The sequence below is a fragment of the Phocoena sinus genome, chromosome 1 (genome assembly GCF_008692025.1).
Source record: "Phocoena sinus isolate mPhoSin1 chromosome 1, mPhoSin1.pri, whole genome shotgun sequence".
In the NCBI taxonomy this organism is placed as follows: domain Eukaryota; kingdom Metazoa; phylum Chordata; class Mammalia; order Artiodactyla; family Phocoenidae; genus Phocoena; species Phocoena sinus.
The window spans coordinates 135,833,551-135,847,712 of NC_045763.1; the positions used below are offsets into that span (position 1 = coordinate 135,833,551).

The 14,162-nt window shown below is 38.3% G+C and overlaps 1 protein-coding gene across 1 annotated transcript in view; it reads left to right on the forward strand.

Moving 5' to 3' along the window:
* TDRD5 (tudor domain containing 5) overlaps window positions 1-14,162 on the forward strand; it is a 97,659-nt gene that overhangs the window by 49,500 nt on the left and 33,997 nt on the right. Inside the window, exons 7-11 of the mRNA XM_032642105.1 lie at window positions 3,835-3,988; window positions 6,002-6,174; window positions 7,664-7,884; window positions 10,186-10,398; window positions 10,974-11,040. Of these exons, the coding sequence (XP_032497996.1) occupies window positions 3,835-3,988; window positions 6,002-6,174; window positions 7,664-7,884; window positions 10,186-10,398; window positions 10,974-11,040 (828 nt within the window). The remainder of the gene's footprint in view (window positions 1-3,834; window positions 3,989-6,001; window positions 6,175-7,663; window positions 7,885-10,185; window positions 10,399-10,973; window positions 11,041-14,162) is intronic.

Sequence of the window (14,162 nt, forward strand, 5' to 3'; positions counted from 1 at the left end):
GAACTAGACAAGCTATTGCCGCCATGCAAGAATTGAAGATCCATTGTTCCCATGAGACCTCAAGGAGTCTACTGAACTTCAGGTAGCCAAAATCACTTGAGGGACAGCAACAAAAGAACTGAAATGAGCACCACTTATAAAACTAAGACCAAATGAGGGTTAGAAAGGAGAGAATATAGTATATAATGGCTATATACCCTGACAATATAAAGGACAATTACACAAAATGGTAGAAAGAGAAGGGATGAGCATAGGAAAAAAATGTAAACTGCTTTTATTAATTATTCTGGTGATGGTAATGTGAGTACTGATTTTCTGAGACTATTGAATAATGTGATATAGAGCAGCAGTCCCCAATCTTTTTAGCACCAAGGACCAGTTTTGTGGAAGACAGTTTTTCCTCAGATGGGGGGTGGGCATGGTTCAGGCGGTAATGCGAGCAGTGGGGAGCAGCAGATGAAGCTTCACTCGCTTGCCCGCCGCTAACCTCCTGATGTGCGGCCCTGTTCCTAACAGGCCGCGGACCAGTACCAGTATGCCACCCGGGGGTTGGGCACCCCTGATATAGAGCATATTAACAATTATGGGAGGGCTTCCCTGGTGGCGCAGTGGTTGAGAGTCCGCCTGCCGATGCAGGGGACGCGGGTTCATGCCCCAGCCCGGGAAGATCCCACATGCCGTGGAGCGGCTAGGCCTGTGAGCCATGACCACTGAGCCTGTGCGTCCGGAGCCTGTGCTCCGCAATGGGAGAAGCCACAACAGTGAGAGGCCCGCGTACCGCAAAAAAAAAAAAAAAGAAAAGAAAAGAAAAGAAAAAAAAAATAATTATGGGATATATGGAGTAATTATGAGATAATTTTAATTGTATGTACAAGGATTTCTAATTGCATAAATTGAACCTGGAACATCTTACCATTCCAGACCAGGAAGGACTATTAAAGACTAGTTTCACATTAGAAGGGCTTAGGAATCCATGTGAAGTGTTATTTCAGGTTTCAATAAGGATAATAATTGCGGTGGTTTGAAGCCCATCAAATATGTTTAATTCTATGTGTTCATATGATATTAAAAGCTAATTGGTGGGCTTCCCTGGTAGCACAGTGGTTAAGAATCCACCTGCCAATGCAGGGGACATGGGTTCGACCCCTGGTCCAGGAAGATCCCACATGCTGCAGAGGAACTAAGCCCGTGCACCACAACTACTGAGCCTGTGCTCTAGAGCCTGCGAGCCACAACTACTGAGCCCACGTGCTGCAACTGCTGGGCCCACACGCCTAGAGCCCGTGCTCCGCAACAAGAGAAGCCACCGCAATGAGAAGCCCACGCACCGCAACAAAGAGTAGCCCCCGCTAAATAAATAAATAAATTAATTAATTAAAAAACTAATTGGTTATCATGGAAGGTGATAGAGAACCAATTCATTACCTTAGAAAATGGTAAATAAAGAGAAAGAGCCAGTCACTTACCTCACTTCCCTGAATGAACTGGTAGGACTGGTTAACCAAATGGCAGATGAGGGGAGCATATCTCTATAAAATATTCCAACTAAATAACAAAAAAGAATTTATAGAATTAGAATATCACTATGTTAAGCCTCTCAATAAAATAGTAGATCAGGCATCGACCAGTAATGGCTCCTAACGACACCGAGAAAAAAAAAAAAGACAACCAGACATTATATGTGCCTCTTTTTAGAACATGGCATCACCAATAGTCTTGTCATAGGGGTGGAGCATGAGTCTGATCAAGCCGTTGGGTCCAGCTGCCAATTTGCAGAAAATAAAGTGTTTGCACTACGAGTGTATCATCTACAAAATCTACTTCATGGGGAAATGAAATCATGTAATAGGATATATACATATATTTGAAGGCATAAATATAAACTCTAAGGAAAAGATAAAACAACCAGAATGGATTGGAGATGGAAGAGAAGTAAGAGAGTGGGAGTAGAAATACACCAGTTACCTTCTTGCTTATGGTTGGGAGTATATAAAGAAGATAGCATAACAGAGGACCTAGGGCAGTGTATCTCACATATCAATGGATGGACCAAACTAACTTACTAAAAGAAACTGCTTCTGAGATAGGATTACTCAACTGTGTTTCATATAAGGATTTGGAATTACCTCCGTATGAATTCATAAAAAATACAACAGGTGTAATCTATTATGTTGAAGCATGATGCATGTTCAAGTTTTGACAGTTTCTGGAAAGTTTCACAAGAATCTGCTGGTGATAGTTTGCACAAGAAACTAGTAGTAATGGTTACCTCCAAGGAGGTGGTATCCTGGTCAGCTGAGGGATGGGAGTGGGCTGGAGACTTAGTTTTTGCTGTTTACCTGTTTAAAACTTCTGAATATCACTTATTCAAAACATTGATAACTTACATTAAAAAGAATCCTTCCCAACCTAGTCATGTGTTCAGCTGACATTCATAGTACTGGGCACTTACCGAGAAGGTAAAGAAACCATTAGAGACTAATGAACATGAAAAGAAAAGAAGCCATAATGTGTAATGTACAAGGAAGTAAGTAGAAGTACCAAATCTAACTCACCACCACCCTTCTTCTGTCCTCTACCAGTTCTTTTTCTCTTGGGATATCTGTGATTGGCTATAGGTGTGATACTAATGACCCTTGAAACCGTGACTTGACTGACGCTGGGCCCCATTTTTACAAGTGTCCTGGGAGAAGTCAATAAAGAGTTGAGTTGGGTCTCAGAGCATTACACCAACAAGATGTATGCACTGCAGAAATCCCACCCTTTGTCAAGGGTCGGTCCTTTAGAACTGTTTGCCCTCTGTGTTCCTGTTGGTCTTCCCCAAGGTGATTAAGTCAGAGCAGGGATTTATTTCCTACTAACACCTAGTCGAGAGGAAGAGAGCAAGAGCTATGCTTAGCTCTACTGCTTTACCTTGGTTATGGAGACAAAAGTTTAAGAATTCAGACATTTTAATGGGACGTCTTTATTAACAAGGGCTAACTTACCAATTCACTGTGCAGTTTAAACCAAACATACTTGTTATCTATCTTGTATATATTCTCTTCTATCTGTATTTGGTATAGTTCTTCTTCTTTTCCAAGGCGAGAAAATCAGACAGTTACAGGAAATACATTGACACCTGCCTATTTATCCCAATTTCCAGGGTGAAATAATAACATTTTTAAGGAAATGTTTAAAAATAGTATTTTATTGTATGTGGAAAGTGGTAGTGAATATTCTTTCTCCGAAAATAGAGAAATATCAAGTTTTATTATGATTTTTGTATTTTGTGTGTTCCCCTCTTTTTTTTTTTTTTTTTTTTTTTTTTTTTAACGGTACGCGGGCTTCTCACTGTTGTGGCCTCTCCTGTTGTGGAGCACAGGCTCCGGACGCGCAGGCTCAGAGGCCATGGCTCACGGGCCCAGCCGCTGCGCGGCATGTGGGATCTTCCCGGGCCGGGGCATGAACCCGTGTCCCCTGCATCGGCAGGCGGACTCTCAACCACTGCGCCACCAGGGAAGCCCCTCCCCTCTTTTTTAAAAAAGACTTTTTGCTTTATAATCAGACATTGTGAAAAATGAGAGGTAAAAATGTCCCTTAATTTTCTTTTCAATTTAACATATGCTGTAAAAGGAACTTGAAGTTGGCCTAGAAGTTTATGGTGAGGGATTATAGGTCTCTTGGTTTGTATTATACTTGCATGGAAGCAAGGGTTTGTTGTAATGCCTGAGTTAACTCACCCTTACAAATTTAGTTTGGCTAAGTCCAAATTAAAGCATTGTCCATGGGCATATGTATATGTTATATTCTTGTTTTGTTTTTTTTTTGTTTTTGGTTTTGCTTTGGTGACAGGTAATTTTTAAAGAGCAACTTTCACCCAAAAAACTGGGCTTCTTAAATGTGACCGAGCTTGTTGGAGCTCTTAGTGACATTCTCCATGTTGAGGTCAGGGAAGGAGAACAAGACTTGCTAGTGTTTGATGCTGATATGAAGCCTCTACCACCTGGTGAGTTGAATTACAATATGATGCAAACCTGATTTTTAATTGTCTTTGTAAGAACAGGGAAAAAGAAAGCACTGGTTATGTAAATAGGCATTATTGTAACCACATCAACCAAACAGATCACACATTAGCCTTGGAAATGTTTTGTATATAATGACCTCCTTTCTGGTGATATATGTTGCAATGAGGTTACTGTATTAAAATCTGAGTTTTTTAAGTTTGCTTTCTTCATTGTCCAGATTTTTTAATAATTCTGAAGAAATAAAATTTCTGAAATGGTGTTCTGAGGGGGAAGCTCTAGATAGTTCACTGGTTCTTAACTCGTTTTAGAAATATATGGAGGTTCTTTGAAATATATGGACGTTCAGAATAAATGGGTGTGCATTGAGACTCAGCAGTTGTAATTTAAAAAAAAACATTTTATTTTTGAGATAATTTTAGGTTTATAGAAAAGTTGCAAAGATAGTACAGAGTTCTCATATGCCCTTCATCCAGTTTCCCCCTAATTTTAACATCTTACGTTACCATGATATGTTTATCAAAACTAAGAAATTAACATTGGTACATTGCTATTTACTAAACTCCAGAGTCTATTCTGATTTTATCAGTTTTGTTCTTTTTCTGTTTCTGGATCTACTCCAGGATATCACATTGCATTTAGGGCACTTGACTTTTGTTTTTGTTTGGCTTAGTGGTTTTTTTCTTTTGAAATTTTTATTGAGGTTATTGTAGGTTCACTTACAGTTATTAAGAACGAACGCAGAGTGATCCCATATACTCTTTCCTCAGTTCCCATAATGGTAATGTCTTGCCATCTATAGTACAGTATGATACTTATATTTTTATAAGTTTCTACAAGTGGCTAAAGTGGACAGCTGTGGTTTTTTTTTTTTTACAAAATGTAAATGTATCTTTGTTAATTTTTCTGATTAAAATAACTTATATTCATTCTAAAAAATTCAGATAACACAGATGAGTAAAAAGTTAAAAGTGAATATTTCTCTACATTTTACTCCCACCAAAAATGCCATTAAAATTTTTATATAGCCTTCCAGACTTTTTAAAATGTATATGTGAGCCTAGCTGCGCTTAGAAAAAAATTAGAAAAGCAGTATTTGCTTGTTTAAACAATTCCAGCAATGCAGAGGTAGTAACTAGTAGTGATAGTTTTAGTGTTTTTTTTCTGGACCTCTTCTCTATAATTATTTATCATATGTATAATTTTCTTCCACAAAACAGTATTGTATAAATATTATATAAGTCCTTGCTTTTTATACTTCATAGAGGTAATTTTCTATAACAGTATATACAAGTTTATTTCTTCCTTTTTGACTACATATAATTATTTTATGTAACTGTATTATATAGTTTACTTAACCAGTCTCCTGTCAATGGACATGTAGAAAGTATCCATTTTTTTATCATTATAAAAAATACAGTGGTAAATATTCTTGTACCTACATCTTTGTACAGTTACTAGTTTATTTCTTTAGGAGCCACTATGGTTTTATGTCTGTCTGGGGTCTGTTTTAATGTGTCAGCCTCCTATAATCATCATACACGTGTACATTTGTATGATTGTATGGTCAAAATATGTGATTGGTTTGGGAATTCCCTAAAAATTAAGGCATGGTATTATGGACTATTAAGTAGTCACATACGTTGTACATTAAGCAGCAAATGAATGTTCACAGCTAAAACTGAACAAGAAATAAATTGAAATCAGGATGTTGTAAAATAAAACCTTTCACCAAAGTTAAAAAAACCTTATCAGACTTGCCCCCCCCAACATAAATAACGTAAGATTTGTTCCCATCTGGAACTTCTGTTACATCTCTCCATACTGAAAGGTCTGCAAAGACAGGTTCATATCTCTCATCTTTCATTATCTGCCCAGTGCCTGGCACATAGAATGTGCTTATTAACAGTTTCCAAATTATTTTAATAGATATACATAGGCTCCTCTATTGGTCATTTCAGATGGAGCTGTGTCATCAGTCAGAAATTCATGTTTAGTTCAATCAGATAAGAAAATAGAAGCCAAGGCTTGTGTGTCCAGTCCCCCTAGAAATTCACTGTCTACTACTGTTATCAAGGAGACTACACAGGATTGCCCTTCAGAAAACCACAAAGAGCCAGAAGAGAAGATTTGCAAGAAGCCTAATCTGGTGGTAAAGCCTTTACAGCTGGTGAGTAAACTTTGATGGCTTTGTGTCCTGGAGATTCAGCATTATAGAAAGTAACTGAATGAATGTTTCTTTAGACAAAAATTCTGTTTGAGAAAGGTCTTATTTCTAGATGTATGATTTCTTAGGCTAGACCAGAGCTTTGGTCTGAAGTCACCTTATGCAGCATTTATTCTGGTTTTCAGCCTTTTGTATAACTAGCTTTCCTTGAGTCTCATTTCAGGCTTTTCAGTTGTCTTCGAAGATTTAACAGTTGTCTCAGGATAACATTGCTGATTCTCTGTCCATGTGTTTCAGTAGGCTTCACAACCCTCCAGGACTTTTGAGGGAAGAATTGAGGAGCTCTATTGTAGCTGTATGCCTCAGCACTGCTGCAGGTTGCCCCTGCACCTCGCCTCAGTTAGAGGGTGCTTTTATTGTTTTTCTCCTTTATTATATCTCCACACACACTTCTCCCTTTTTGTATTCTCATCTCCTATTACTTATTTTGTAGTTACTAAGGAATTAATTGCTTACTCTTCTTGTCTTCTGCCCTTTACACCTGGCTTCTTTCATGGAAGGAAAACATTTTGTTTGGAGAGCCTGCTATATTTTCTAGAGGACAATAGAAAGGCCTGAAGGAAAATAATATATTTGAGAATGAGAGTGTTTGAGAAACCGTATTTTTGATGGGAAGACTAGTCTGAAGTTTAATCCATTCTTTTTTTTAAAAAAATAAATTTATTTATTTTTGGCTGTGTTGGGTCTTCGTCACTGCGTGCGGGCTTTCTCTAGTTGCGGCGAGCGGGGGCTACTTTTCGTTGCAGTGCGCGGGCTTCTCCTTGCAGTGGCTTTTCTTGTTGCGGAGCACGGGCTCTAGGCACGCGGGCTTCAGTAGTTGTGGCACGTGGGCTCAGTAGTTGTGGCTCACAGGCTGTAGAGCGCAGGTTCAGTATTAAGCCTTAAAAGTATAAAGTACTTAAAAGTTTTGAGTATTAGTTGTGGCACAAGGACTTAGTTGCTCCACGGCATGTTAGATCTTCCCAGACCAGGGCTCAAACCCGTGTCCCCTGCAATGGCAGGCAAATTCTTAACCACTGTGCCACCAGGGAAGCCCTGAAATTTAATCCATTCTTTAAAGTTGCCTTTGTTGGTAGAACTGGGTAGAATGAGACTCTTAGTTCAGCCTAAGTATTTGAAGTACGATGTTTTCAATTTTATATAGGGCAGTTGTGTGACACACTTTTCACTCTTTACCTAATATCGTAAGACAGTACTTTTAATATTTTAATGTAGGTAAGGATCACCTAGGGAATTTTTTTAAAGGCATAATTTTGGGCCTCACTTCTAGTGAGTGAGTCTGGGCTAAAGCCTAAGAATTTTCATTTTTATTATTTGCCAGGTGATTCTGATAAAGGTGACTCATGAAATTATTTTAAGAAACGTTGTCATAGAGTTTGAAATGTTACTCAAAGATTTATAGTGGTTTCTTTGATTTTTTTTTAACTTGTAGCAAGTAGAAATTAACAACTCACAGCTCAACTTGGCAATGGCAAATCATGATATCCCACCTGATGCTGTACGGGACAAGAAATTATGCAAACTACCCCCATTAGGTACCAGTACCCTCGTGGGGGTCTTTGTGGAGTGTATCATCTCTCCTAGTCAATTCTACATCCGAATCTATAGCAGGGATTCATCAGAGTTACTTGAAGACATGATGATTGAAATGAGGTAGGAATCTGTTGTTTTCAATGTGTTTTTCATGTATCTCATTCTAAGTCAGTTCTCAAACATTTTGGTCTCAGGGCTCTTAAAAATTAAGGACCCGAGAGAACTTTTGTTTATCAATATTTATCATATAGAAATTAAAACTGTAAAAAATATTGTTTAAAAATGATAAATTCATTTTTCTGAATATAAATAACATTTTATGAAAAATAACTTTTATGAAAATTAGAATAGTGCACTGTTTTACATTTTTGCAGATCTCTAATATCTGGCATACTAGAAGAAAGTTGGATTTCAGTATCTGCTTCTGTCTTTAATTTCTTGAAATACTTTATTTTGGTGGAAGTACATGAAAACATCTGGCCTCTGACAGATACATAATTGGGAAAAGGAGTATTTTAATAGCCTTTTCAGAAAATTGTGAATACTCTTTGATAGTATACTGAAACTTCACAAGTGGTAGTTTCTTGAAGTTAGTTTCAGTGTGGAATTTGAACTTTTCAAACTCTACTATGTTAAAATTCATTTTCTGCCTTTGCACTTTGAATGGATCCAGGACTAGCTATGTAATTGCAGGCTCCAGTCCAAAATTAAAATGTAAGACTCCTTGTTTAAAAAGTATTAAGAATTTCAAGACAGCAGTAGCTTAACATTAAAGTAAGCATAGGGAACTTCTCAGTGTGGACTCAATGGAACTGGTCCTGAATTTTACCACCATCTGCGATTTTAAAACATCATGTATTGGTCTTTTGGAAAATACTGGTTCACTGAGTTATATAGATCTTCCAGATGTTGACATGTTTCATCACACAATATAGCTTTAAAAAAATCACATTCATTAATAGTATCACTGATTGCATCAGAAAAGTATTAAGTATTAGGAAGCTGTCATGTTTATGGTGGTGGATGCAGCGTTGCCAAAATCCTAATTTTCATTTGAAAGCTTTTGAATTTTATCATTGACAATAAATACTGTCAGTGTTTTCCTTGAAGTGGCAAGCTTGCTTCATTTTTGAGAAAATGTGTGGCAAATACACAAGTCTGAATAAACATAGTTTGTGAGTGGCCTTTCAAGCAAAAATGGTGTTCCATGAAAATAGTGTCTAGTTCATCTTCCAAGTAAAAATAAATCTACATACACACACAAAAAGCAGCTAATTCAGTTCACAACTGAAATGCAAAAGTGCTTTTCATTAAAACAACTTGGGAAGTATTTTACTTGTACTTGCATTTTGTTACAGAGAATATTGAAAAGATAGTCAGTGGTTGAGATTTAATAAACTTAATAATTTTTATTGCTTTATCAAGGACATTCTTATTTTTTTTTTTTTTTTTTTTTTTTTTTTGGCACGCGGGCCTCTCACCGCTGCGGCCCCTCCTGCCGCGGCACACAGGCTCCGGACGTGCAGGCCCAGTGGCCATGGCCCACGGGCCCAGCCGCTCCATGGCACGTGGGATCCTCCCGGACCAGGGCACGAACCCGCGTCCCCTGCATCGGCAGGCGGACTCCCAACCACTGCGCCACCAGGGAAGCCCTATCAAGGACATTCTTAAGTGAAAGTAGCCTCTTTTTTCTTTCTTTTTTATTTAATGTGAATGCATGGCAGTGAAAAATAAATGTTTACTAGTACAGTTGGATGCCACTGCCTTGATTTAGCAAAGGCACCGGGAATTTTACCCACCCTTGCTTTTACAGCATCAATGCAAATACTAACATAGTGAAAAGGGCAAATAACTATTTTCATAATAATACTAAAATATTAAAATAGCTTTGATCTTAGGAACTTTTTGAAAGGGTATCAGGGTCCCAGGGATTTGTGAACTACACTTAGAGAGCTACTGCTCTAAATTATCTTTTCTCTAGTGAAAAATCATGTCCTTTGTTAGTAAACACTATGTAAAATGTTTACATTTTCAGTTACTTTAGATCTATTCATGTACAACAAATGTCTGATTTTTACATTGGTGCCACATACAAGAATAATTTACTTTGTATCTCTCCAAAAGTTTTTTTCTAACTTTACCACATTATATACTCACCTCCCACCCAAGAACACCTGGCATAATGTTACATAATAATCACTTAGTAAGTTTCTATTGGAAGAAGTTTGTTGATAAAGAGAAGGGATTTGGACAAGAAAAAGAAAGTTAATTGGTATTAATAATAAGCATTACCAAATCAGAAAAAGTGAGGGTTTTTTTCTTTGCTTTTTGCTAAGACATTGCTGCTCTTGATACATCAATAAAAATGATCTTTAATTTTTTCTTCCCCTGTGGGTTTCTGTGTATTATGGAATTCTGCAGGCGCTGTTATTCTAATCAGCTGGTTTCTGATCGATATGCCATGCCAGAGTATTTTATCCAACCGGGACATCTCTGTTGTGTAAGGATTTCTGAGGATAAGTGGTGGTATCGGGTCATTATCCATCGAATTCTTGGGAAACAGGAAGTTGAAGTGTTCTATCCAGATTTTGGAAATATTGGAACTGTTCAGAAGTCCTCCCTGAGGTTCCTCAAGTGAGTTAATAAACTGAATAAGGACAACTTAAGTTTTGAGCTGTAATGCTGAAACTCTGTGGGCTTAGGATCTCTCTTCCTTTTCTCCTGCCTCTCTCCCTCCATCCTACCCTCCATTCCACCCCCTTTCATCTTAGTGCAGGTTTGGCAAATGGTCATTTGGTCATTATAATCACAGTTGGATTATAATCTCTCACGTCTTCTTTCACATGACCGTGAATCTGAATGAACCATGAGACTAAATTTCAATCTTATGTTAAGAAAATCATTCTTTGGGTCATGCTAAGAGTTGCATTTATATAGCATGAAGGTTGAACTGTTCCTACCTATATTTTATTTATTTTCAGTTATACATATCCTACCTATATTTTAATTGCATGGTTTTCAAGGACTATTATGTTTTTACAAGTGTATTGCTTAGGTTACTTTAAAGTGTAAGACATTAATTTTAAAATGCATGAGTAAAATACTCTGAAATGGTGTGACAAGCTTAAATCAAGGAATGGATAAGAGATTCCATAAAATGCAGTTTTGAAATATGATTAAATATTCGTATATTTGATTATCTGTTGCAGGTGCTGCTACACCAGGCTTCCAGCTCAGGCTATCCCCTGTTCTTTGGCTTGGGTGAGACCAGTAGAGGTATGTTTGCTTGTTTCCTGTTTAATCAGCAAACATTTGATGCCAAGGACAATTCTAGGTTCTCAGAATACAAAAATAAAACATAGAATGAGCCCTCAAAGAAATCATTGTAGACAGTATGAAAGATAGGCATGTAGAGAAAAATAATAGTGCTGTGTCATATTTGCTAGAAAATTTTGCAGCGTGTGGTAGAGATGCAAAACGAAGAGTGCTCATCTCTGTTTGGGGTAATCAGAGAAGGCCCCATACTAGAGGTGGCATTTGCATGAAACTTTGAAGGAAGATCAGTTCTATAACTGGACAGACAAGAAAAGAAAGACATTTCAGGCAAAGGGAGAGTAGCATGAAATATCTCAAATATGAGGAATTTTAAGTGGTGTTTGGCTACATAATAGAGGATGTGCTGGAATTGGTGCATGGCAAATGATGTCAGAGAAGTAGACAGTAAACTAAGGTGGAGACCCATAGGCATGTGCAGGAGTCTGGACGCAATGTCCAGACTGGGGAGCAACTAAAGGGAACTGCCACAATCAGATATATGTTTTTTAAAGAATTCTCTTGTGGTGGGAGATGATTGCAGTGGGATGGAGCAGGAGGTGTTTTCATCCATATAGATACATTGGTTTATGTAGCTATAGTTATACACCTAATTTTATGTTTTTTCCCTCAGAACTCTTAATTATACATGCCATACACATTTATTACACCATATTTGTCTGTTTAACCTAAATAACTTATCAGTTGCTAACATATACGTGGATTATTCCTTACTTTTTTTTAATCTGAAAAACACAATAAAGAGAAAAGAAGAAAAAACATTATCTGTAATGCCACCATTCAAATGCATTCAATTTAGAAATTTGATATGAGTTTCTTTCAGTTTAGTTTATTGGATGTTGGGGATGAGGGTTTTGTAGGGTTTTTAGGCTTATATAAAATAGTAATCATTATTTTATATTCCATTTTTCCACTCAACATTATAGCATAAATACATTTACATGTTATAGTTCTCAATTTTAATAGGTACATAAGTAATCTATTAGCTAAACGTGCATTGTAGCCTGTTTAACTGTCCCTTTATTGTTAGACTAATTCAGTCCACTTCTGATTTTTGAGTATTATAAATAATTATGCAAAGTATGGTTTTTGTGCGAGTCACTACTCAGCATTGTTTTCTAGGGTGCATTTTAGCCGTGACTAGGTTTCTTTTTAGTACTTCCATCAGGGAGGTCAGGGCTAAATTTGTGACCCACTCATAGCCAATGTCCGTTACTCTCATATCAGCCAGGTGGCTTCCATTTTTCGTTTTCTTTGCAATTTCCTTCCTAAACTGCTTCTGGCCTTAGGGCTTTTGCCCATGCTGGTCACTGAAATAGCTTATTCAAAGAATTCTCATGGTTGGCTCCTTCTTGTCGTTCAAATTTAAGCCCAAATGTTATTCCCCCAAGAAGAACCTCCTTGACCAGTCAATTTAAAGTGCACTCTTCCTCTTCAGTCATTCATCATCATTTTGTTTTATCTTTTTTTAAAAAAATAAATGTTTATTTATTTATTTTAATTGGAGAATAATTGCTTTACAGTGTTGTGCTAGTTTCTGTCGCACAGTGAAGTGAATCAGCCATAAGAATACACACATTCCCTCCCTCGTGGACCTCCCTCCTCCACCCATCCCACCCACCTAGGCCATCACAGAGCACTGGGCTGAGCTCCCTGTGTTATACAGCAGGTTCCCACTAGCTATCTATTTTACACAGTGTATTTATGTCAAAATTAATATCCCAATTCATCCCACCCTCTCTTTCGCCCACTGTGTCCACCCGTGCATTCTCTATGTCTGCTTCTGCAAATAGGTTCATCTGTACCATTAATATTCTTTCTTTCTTTCTTTCTTTCTTTCTTTCTTTCTTTCTTTCTTTCTTTCTTTCTTTCTTTCTTTCTTTATTGGCTGCATCGGGTCTTAGTTGTGGCATGCGCGATCTTTAGTTGAGGCACGCGGGCTCTTTGTTGCAGTGTGTGGGCTTCTCTCTAGTTGTGGCGTGCGGGCTCCAGAGTGTGCAGGCTCATTAGTTGCAGTATGCGGGCTCTCTAGTTGTAGTGCATGGGCTCCAGAGTGTGCGGGCTCAGTAGTTGTGGCACATGGGCTCTCTAGTTTTGGCTCACGGACTCCAGAGCACATGGACTCAGTAGTTATGGTGCACGGGCTTTCTGCCCCATGGCATGTGGGATCTTAGTTCCCCAACCAGGGATCGAACTGGCATCCCCTGCATTGCAAGACAGATTCTTAACCACTAGACCACCAGGGAAGTCCCTTGTTTTATCTTTATAACACTATCTGGTATTATTTTAATTGTTTGTTCACATACAACATTGTAATTCCTGAGATCAGGGATATTGTCTGTCATATTTACCACTGTATCTCCAGTGCCTAGATCAATGTTTGGTGCATGGTAGGTGCTCAATAAATTTTTTTAACTGAATGTACCTCATTCATGTCTTTATTTCTATATCTTTTTTCTGGTTTGGTGAGCTAATACTCTCATATACAAAATCTAAAGCAGGCAGAAAAGTAGAAGTCTACCCTTGGAAGTCAAACCACAATAGGTGAGTCAGGAATTTTTCAGCTTCTTTCCTGAGGTCACTCCCCAGTCTACAGCCTTGCTGGCTTGCAGGATTAGAGGACATTGTTTGGGAATAGCAAAACAGCTAGAAGTTAGGGTGTAATACTTAAAGGGAGGGAGCCATAGAATGGGTGCGTTCCAAAATCATTGTACGGATATAAAATCGCCCAAATCCTTAGATGACAACTAAACTTTGCAAGCACTGGAGAGAACCCAGTGGCCCTAGTGAAAAGTCACTGGCTTACCTATTATTTTTCTCACCTTGTACGCCTTATTTTGAAGAGGTTTTTTTTTTTTTTTTTTTTTGCGGTACGCGGGCCTCTCACTGTTGTGGCCTCTCCCGCTGCAGAACACAGGCTCAGGATGTGCAGGCTCAGTGGCCATGGCTCACGGGCCCAGCCACTCCGCGGCACGTGGATCTTCCCGGACCAGGGCACGAACCCGTGTCCCCTGCATCGGCAGGCGGACTCTCAACCACTGCGCCACCAGGGAAGCCCCTGAAGA